General features: G+C 30.0%; 1 protein-coding gene across 1 annotated transcript; it reads left to right on the top strand.

Annotated features, from left to right (window-relative positions):
• Positions 1-232: 232 nt before the first annotated feature.
• On the top strand, positions 233-7,501 carry LOC145126224 (serine carboxypeptidase-like 13). Its single transcript, XM_079061626.1, has 13 exons — positions 233-459; positions 584-729; positions 4,931-5,007; positions 5,179-5,301; positions 5,394-5,496; positions 5,563-5,600; positions 5,680-5,781; positions 5,876-5,962; positions 6,274-6,441; positions 6,529-6,600; positions 6,702-6,850; positions 6,947-7,118; positions 7,203-7,501. The coding sequence occupies exons 1-13, from the start codon at positions 329-331 to the stop codon at positions 7,284-7,286; spliced, it is 1,452 nt and encodes a 483-aa protein (XP_078917752.1). The 5' UTR covers positions 233-328; the 3' UTR covers positions 7,287-7,501.
• The last annotated feature ends 1,346 nt before the right edge of the window (positions 7,502-8,847 follow it).

The raw sequence follows: 8,847 nt of genomic DNA, 5'->3' as shown, positions 1-8,847 counted from the left end.
GTCTGGAATGAGCTGTTCCGGTCATGTAGTAATTTTTCAAAATAATAATAATAATTTTTAAAATAACATTGAAAAATGATTAGATTACTTAATTTCCTTAAAATAAAATTCCTAGAAAAGGACAGTAAACTTTATTTTGGCACGGAAGCTATTGTATTCAAACCTTAGCCAAACTTGATTTTGGCACGGTTTTCTACCTAACCAATACATGTATCCACCCTCTACCTACTCCATCTAATTGAGCACGCACGCCCCTCTCTTCTTCCATATTTAACTTATAAAATCAAACTTTTCACCTTCACACTTCAGAAATACACACAACACGCAGATGAAGATAATGGGGTTACTATTCATCCTCGTCCTCTTAGCTTCCTCAACCAACTTCATCGCCTACTCTCAGACCATCGTCGAAACCTTACCTGGATTCCCTGGTCCTCTTCCATTCAAACTCGAAACTGGGTATATATGCCTCTCTCTCTCTCTCTTGATCTTCACATAAACACACAGAGAAATATAAGATGCATGTATACACAGTCTCCGGGAAGCTTTTCGTTCATGGTTATGTATGTTTCCATTGATTCAGGTACATTGGAGTCGGAGAAGATGAAGCTGTGCAGCTGTTTTACTACTTTGTGGAGTCGGAAGGGAACCCTGAGGAGGATCCACTCATTATCTGGCTTGCCGGTGGACCTGGCTGTGGCACCCTCCGTGCTTTCTTTTTTGAAATCGGTAACTACCACTATCCCTTTTACGGTTTTACCCCACACCCCCTTTTTTATATAAATATAAATATATTATTGTTAACTTTTTTCTTGGTAAATGTAAAAGCATTCTCGAGGTGATGAGCAATATAATTGATAAAATGTCATAAAAATATATAAATATAGTAGTGACAATTTACGTACTTTGACATTGAAGTCTTGTAAAAATAGTTCGGTCATATGTATTGCATGATACTTTTATTGACAAAAAGTTTCAAAAAGAGCATGGTTATAAAAACAAACTTAAACTTATATTTGTAGGTCATTAAGGATAACACTTACGTATATTTTTAAAACATATCCTCTATTGTGCTACTTCTAAATCTTACAATCATGGAACATTGACCAAACGATTCACTAATATAAAACCATACTTCAAATATATTTAATGATTGTTATCTACCATATAATGTCTAAATTGTGTGAATAGGTTGATGTGACATACGCGCTTGTATTTTCAAAATAACTTTATATATTATTGTTGTTATTATAAATTTTTAAAAAGTAAATTAAATTCATATGGAAGCTTTCACGGTCAAAACACTACCAACCCCCAAAATATCGAAGGCTAATTTAAATATTTAGACTTGTTTGGAAAAAATTGCCGTTCCGTGCTAAATGATTTTAATATCTTAATCATTCGGTGCTGAATGATTTCAATATCTTTATCATTCATATAAGGTATGGTTTATTAAACAGTTCAATGGATTTTAATTTTTCTAAAGCCTTATTAAGTATGTTGAATGTAGACCGATTCAAAGATGATATATATTAGCAAACAACGGCTTAGTATTATTATTTTTTAAATAAAAATAAACTTATAAGAACTTATGGTTTACTCTCTTAAGAATGGGTAAAGATCATGCCCACCATTAAAACTAACAAGCGGAAATTTTATTTTAATATATATATATATATATATATATATATATATATATATATATATATATATATATATATATATATATATATATATATATATATATATATATATATATACCATGCTGGACCCAAAGTTATTTTATGTACTTTTTGCATCCTAGTATGACAAGAGCCTATGCATATGTTGGTTTCGCTTTCACGTTTCAGCTTGCACCCATAACGGATTCTGGACTTTGGGTCCAGCATGGTATTTTTATTTTGAGATAACTTGGGTCCCACCATTACAAATTGAATATAATTCTCTATTCTCTATTTTTTATATTAAATATTATTATTTAATTAATTACATTACTGAAAAATAATTAAGGGTGTCTCCTATGCAAGTTTTTATAACAAAATAGTATTTTGTTGACCTGTTATCACCATTTATTTTTATTGGAGATGATAATTTATTTTATTGATCATTTAATAACATATATTAAATGATCAGCGAAGTTATATGCTTTGTATATCTAATCCTTATTCATTTAGTTCAATTTACATCTTCAATTATATTTTAGTTTTTAATTTTTATTTTTTTTATTAATTAACTACTGGAAAAACCCGGGCTGCGCCCCGGGCCGTTTTTTGTGTTTTCTATGAAAAAATGGAAAAATTTTGACTGTAAGGACCAACAGTGTCAAAATGGCTAAATAATTAAAGGGGTTGGAATTAGCAAGTTTTTAGAAAAGGGACCAAGTTGTCAATTCTTTAAAGTTTTGTAGCGAAACTTTGAATATTAAAAGGTTCCTAAAAATGTAAAAATTTTGATTAAAGGGACCAAAGTTGTCAACTGCTTAAAGTTTTGTGGCCAGACTTTGAATATTAAAAGGTTCCTAAAAAATGTAAAATTTTTTTGTATTTTTTATGAAAAAATGTAAAGCTTTTGACTGTAAGGACGAAAAGTGTCAAAATTGCTAAAAAATTAAAGCGGTTGGAATTAACAAATTTTTAGAAAAGGGACCAAAATTGTCAATTCTTTAAAGTTTTGTGGCCAAACCTTGAATATTAAAATGTTACTAAAAAATGAAAAAATTTTGATTGCAATGGCGAAAAGTGTCAAAATTGCTAAAAAGTAAATGGTAAAATTGACAAAAAAAACATACAACTTTACTATTCATTTGGGAACATTCAAGTTCAATACAGAACCATAATTATTGGTTCTTCAAGTAACCAAATCTTTTTTTCAATTTTCTAGAGCTTATTCTTTATCGAAAAAAAATCTAAAAATATCTAAATTCATATATTAACATTGTGAATGTGAAAAATATTTTTCGGATTCACCGTGTGAATCCGGATTCACGTTGTGAATTTTCAAAGATTCACATTGTGAATTTGATGTAAAAAAAAAAATCGAATTTTATATCATTGAAAAAAGGATAAAAAGTTATGAATTTCTGTATTTTTAGTTTTTTTTTTGATAAAAAATAAGTTCTAAAAGTTGAAAAAAAGATTGGTTCCTTGGTTAATTATGGTTCTCTATTGAACCGCACCCTTATATAGGGTGCGGTTCAATAGAGAACCATAATTAACCAAGGAACCAATCTTTTTTTCAACTTTTAGAACTTATTTTTTATCAAAAAAAAAAAAAACTAAAAATACAGAAATTCATAACTTTTTATCCTTTTTCTAATGATATCAAATTCGATTTTTTTTACGTAAAATTCACAATGTGAATCTTTGAAAATTCACAATGTGAATCCGGATTCACACGGTGAATCCGAAAAATATTTTTCACATTCACAATGTTAATATATGAATTTAGATATTTTTAGATTTTTTTTCGATAAAAAATAAGCTCTACAAATTGAAAAAAAGATTTGTTTCCTTTAAGAACCAATAATTATGGTTCTCTATTGAACTTTTCCCTATATAGGGAAAAGTTCAATAGAGAACCATTATTAATCAAGGAACCAATCCAAAGCGTCGGAATTTAAAGCGATCAACGGCAAAAGGAAGGGTTGTAAAATTTTATAATGGACGCACATGTACCGGATTATAACAAAACTTACTTCCTTTTTTTCATTAAAAAAAATTTTTAGGCCAAGTTTTTTATCGAAAAAAAAAACCGAATATACCGTTGTTCACGATTTTTCGTCCTCTTTCCATAGAGATCCATGATGATATATAAAAAACGAATTTTTTTTTCGAAAAAAACACACTTAATTATGGATTTTTTTTTGTAAAAAACATGGCCTAAAAAAATTTTAAACGAAAAAAAGTGGTGGGCTTTTTTGTAAAGGGTGGATTTTTTGGTATAATCCGGTGTGTGTGCGTCCAATGTAAAAGTGTACATCTATTTCCTTGGCGGTTGATCGTTATGATTTCCGACGCTCACGATTGGTTCCTTGGTTTCTTGGTTAATTATGGTTCTCTATTGAACCTCATCCTATATATATATATATATATATATATATATATATATATATATATATATATATATATATATATATATATTTAATAACATTTTATGTATGAATTATAAGTTCCTTTTTAAAGAATTATAAAGTAATAAATTTTCGTATTTTATATATAAATAAGGACCCGAAATAGTTTTATTTATGATTTCGTATGTACAACTACCTATAAGTTAAAAGCTTTATATAAAAGAGATACATTTATAAAATAAAAGTTTTATATGTTATACCATTATAATCTATAAAATCTATAGCATTGAAGATATTCCTATACAATTTAGTACTATATTTTCAATTTTTTTTTCTATTAGATTTTAGTATTATATTTTCATTTTTATTTGGTCAAGGTTAAGTTCTTCTTGTAAACATATTGTTTGTTATATCTGAATGTATATTTCAAACTAATTTTATTCGTTCCAAATAAATGTTTATTGAGCTCTGGGTTAATTTTTTATTGCTTTTTTTGTTTTACCATATCAGAATTTAATTAAAGTTATTAAACAAAAACCTAGTTTTTTAGAACTACTGGGATTTTATAAAGCTAGTGGGAGTGGAATCGATGAGTGTCAGGAGACCACCCACCGAAATGGTCTTAGCCTTTCACTTTCCTAGTTAAATTAATTATTATTAACCTTTAAAAAAACCCTCGACTCTTAATTAGTTGAACCTAGACACTTTTTTTTGTTTCAATATAAGTTTAGAATCAACAGAGCTAGAAAAAAACCACATTAAAAAATCTATTCATTGCATTTTAGACAGTAACCGAACACCATTTTCTCGAGTGTTATTAATTTGCGTATAATGTACTGAATTAATATATGTTTTTTTTAGGTCCCATGCAAATTCAGTATGGAAATTATATGGATAATGTCCCAGCGCTACAATTAGACCCGAATTCATGGTCAAAGGTAAGTCTACATGTTGGTCATCTGCCTAATTTTTGTAACTTGTTTTCGTATAAGTGTATAACACCTCTCATGTGATTAATTATCGTAATATCTTTCCGTATAAGAACTCTTATTAATTAAGTTGACAAATAATCTAATCTTCTTACAATAAAATCTCTTATCTTTTCAAAGGTGGCGAACGTGATATATTTGGATGCACCAACAATAACAGGATATTCATATACTAAAACTCCAGAAGCCGTTCGTTCTAGTGATACAGCATCAGCATCACAAACCGCTGAATTTATAAGAAAGGTTCATTAAAGTTAAAATTTTTTAAATAAATAGCAATTAATTAAAACAGGATTCTTGTTGTTATTGATATATTTTATTTAACTATAATGCAGTTTGTCAAGACTCATCCCAAGTTTTTAAAAAATCCCATGTATGTTACTGGAATATCTTATTCGGGGATTGTTATTCCAATAATTACCGAGGAGTTATATAAAGGTATAACATTTTATTATTGACGTTACAAGTAGAATGATATAGTTAATCTTTTTATATCTTTTAAAGGTAATGATGAAGGACTAGAGCCCATTGTGAACATTCAAGTAAGTATATAGTATATGTGATAAGTGATTAAATTTAAATAAGGCTTTGGTTATAAATGTTTATCTATGAATACCATAGGGATACATGGGTGGAAACCCATTGACAAACAAAACCGGTGATATAAATTCTAGACTTGAATATGCTTATCGTATGGCACTTATATCTGAAGAATTATATGAGGTAATATAAATTAGTTAACATTCCATTATGTTTCCACATGAATTTCTATAATGTAATGCAACTAATAAAAGTAGTTCACTATATGAACAAACAGTCTACCAAAAAGGATTGCAATGGAGATTATGCAGAAGCTGACTCTAACAATTTGCAATGCATGTTGGATATCAATGAAGTCAATAAAGTAAGCTTAGTTCATTTACCTTCCATGTTTTTTTTATGTTTTATACACTTTTTTTTTTCTCGTTTCAAGTGTCGTCTCGATGAAACCTTTCTCCATAAATGAAGTCTAACCATAAACACGTCAACACTCAATGGGAAAACCTCTTTCCCGTACTTTCTGTATAAGGTTGTTATTTATGCATTAAGTAAATATGAAGCACCCATCTTTATACTATTAGGCAAAATCGACATTTACTCATATTTAGATGATTCATTTAGTCTAAAATGAAAGTCTTTGATTATATAGCACTTATGCTTTTCCATGTTAATTAGCGTGTGGGAGACATCAATATTCAACAAATTTTGGATCCCGATTGTGATGCCGTAACCAATTTGGTCCGAGGTGGAAACCCAGTCACAAAGGAAAATAGAAGACTTCTAAGGGGCAATCCTGTAAATTTGCGTCCGGCACAATCCATGCTCACGGATACCTTTTGTCGAGTAATTCTCTCCCTTCTTTTCTCATATCTTTCATCATGCAATAATACATTTGTGAATTTATATAAATGGTATAATTTTTTTTGACAGGGTGACAATTATAACTATGCAACCCTTTGGGCCAATGATGAAAATGTTATGAAAGCACTCAACGTACGCGAGGTAAAGTAAATAAAAAAACATAAAAATATCGTCACGTTACTATTATAAGTCATGTATAAAAAAACATATCGAAGATTAAATTATATGATGGTGCTAATTAGGGAACGGTGGATGAATGGTTGTTATGTAATTTGGACATGAAATATAACTATGGAAAACCCTCAATGCCATTGTATGAGTTCAATGTCCAGAATAGTGTTGTCTATCACGAAAAGCTAAGTAAAAGAAACTGTCGAGCTTTGATTTTCAGGTATTATATTTTATTTTATTTTTACATTTTTTGGTTGTTAATTAACTTGCATGTTTGGTAACATACACTAATAATATCATTTTTTTTTTGAAACAGTGGAGATCATGACATGATGGTTCCACATGTTGGGACACGTAACTGGATAAATTCTCTTAATTTAACAATTACAGATAGTAATTGGGATGCATGGTATGTTAATGGTCAAGATGCAGGATACAAAACCACGTATGCTCGTGATAACTATACTTTAGTATTTGCAACTGTAAAGGTACGTACAACATGTTATATATATATGGAAATTTTGTTATATATAAACGTGCTGAGACTAGTTTGCGATTTTGTTCTTGTGTAGGGAGCAGGACACACAGCTCCAGAATTTAAGCCTAAAGAATGCTTTGAGATGGTTAAGAGATGGTTTGCTTACAGACCCATATAATAATCTAAATCATAGTTTAGTTATGCTTCTTCTGATCATTGTAATCATTTTTCTTTTCAATGAGGGAGGAGCTTGTGTTTTTAGAGGGGTATTTTCGTTGTGGTTAGGAAAAGGTTAAGGGGGTTTGGGTAAGGGATTAAGAATCGATATTTATTGTAGGTTAATTACTTTGAAATTGCAATAATGTAATTGATTATTTATTTCCTTTTGATGTATACCTAAATCCTTGCTGTAATGTGTTGGCCACTAATTAAACATTTTTCAAATGTTAGCCAAGTATGATTATGTGGGAATGAACAACCTTGAAACCCGGTCTATGACAATGACATGAGAACAAACACAATGACTTTTGTAGCACAATACAATCTCAAAAATTGAATATAAAAATTGGTAGAACCTTGAAACCTCGTATATGTTATGTTGTACACATATTAAGGCATATTTTTGTTAGGGCGTTCAAGAAATATCAAGAAGTTAATTTGTTAAACTAATTTTTTAGAACAACTAAAAGATTTTATTGAAAAAATTAGCAAAAAAACTACACTAACTAAATAAATACATCAAAGAAAAAGAGATTCGGGTTCTGCATCTAACCCGTCCACATCATTTTTTATTTTTTTCACCTATTACAAACCAAAAATAAGACCGAGTCATTATCTTGTGGAATAACTCTCTTTTTTTGTTTAACTCTACCAATCAAACAATTATTTCTATTTGCACATACCACCTACCAAATGGTAAGACAAGTCGCTCTAAGAACGTATTTAATCAATTGAGAAAATATCATTGTAGCCCAATACAACATTTGGTTTAAAGGGTCCTTTTTTTTGCTTTCTAAGGATACAAAGTATGGTTGTACCGGTTAATTTGGGGTGTTTACCTAATTTAGTAGGTTGCCATTGTCACGTAAGATACCAAGTCGGATTAAAATGTCCAGCGAAGCCAACACAAGCCTTGTTAGCATTACTTGGGCATAAGAGTGATGGTGGTCTTTATGTATGTAAAGGGAAACATGTAAGGATTATAAAAAAGAAAACCCTAAAGTTCCTAACCTATTTTCGGAAAAAATCTACCGACAACTTCTCGAATAAGCGCAATCCACTATCGCGGCTCCACCACCACCTCCATCTCCCGATTCCATATACTCTCGAGAATGTCTCAACCTTGACGATCTTCACCCGATCCTCTATGATTAATGAGAAAAGATTGCAGCTACCCAACACGAGGTGGAGAGAATCAAAGAAGTGATGGGGTGTTGTAACATCCCGTTTAAAATAGAATAATTAAATAATAAATCCAGAACACCGAGAAGTAATTATTATTATTATTTTATATTATTATTGTCCAAAATCAATTAGTAATTAGTGGGGTGTTGGTTTCGGGAAGCCAAATGACAAGAATTGAATCTCCGGGGGTTAAAGGATAATTTCGGGATTTATTTTGGAAAGGATTTCAGAAGCCGGGGTGTGTTTAGTAAAATATTGGACTTGTTATGAAATGATTTTGAAGACAGGGGCTGCTTGGTAACTATTAGGACTTAAATTGAAATAATTATCGGAGC

Source organism: Lactuca virosa, chromosome 7, assembly GCF_052849685.1.
Source record: "Lactuca virosa cultivar CGN04683 chromosome 7, Lactuca_virosa_CGN04683_v6, whole genome shotgun sequence".
Lineage (NCBI taxonomy): Eukaryota > Viridiplantae > Streptophyta > Magnoliopsida > Asterales > Asteraceae > Lactuca > Lactuca virosa.
This window is presented reverse-complemented; position numbering and strand designations above follow the sequence as displayed.

Coding starts and splice junctions, on each gene's coding strand:
- LOC145126224 (XM_079061626.1), top strand. CDS start 329: ATGAAGATAATGGGGTTACTATTCATCCTCGTCCTCTTAGCTTCCTCA. Junction 5,008..5,178: donor ACCCGAATTCATGGTCAAAG/GTAAGTCTACAT, acceptor ATCTTTTCAAAG/GTGGCGAACGTGATATATTT. Junction 5,963..6,273: donor ATATCAATGAAGTCAATAAA/GTAAGCTTAGTT, acceptor CATGTTAATTAG/CGTGTGGGAGACATCAATAT.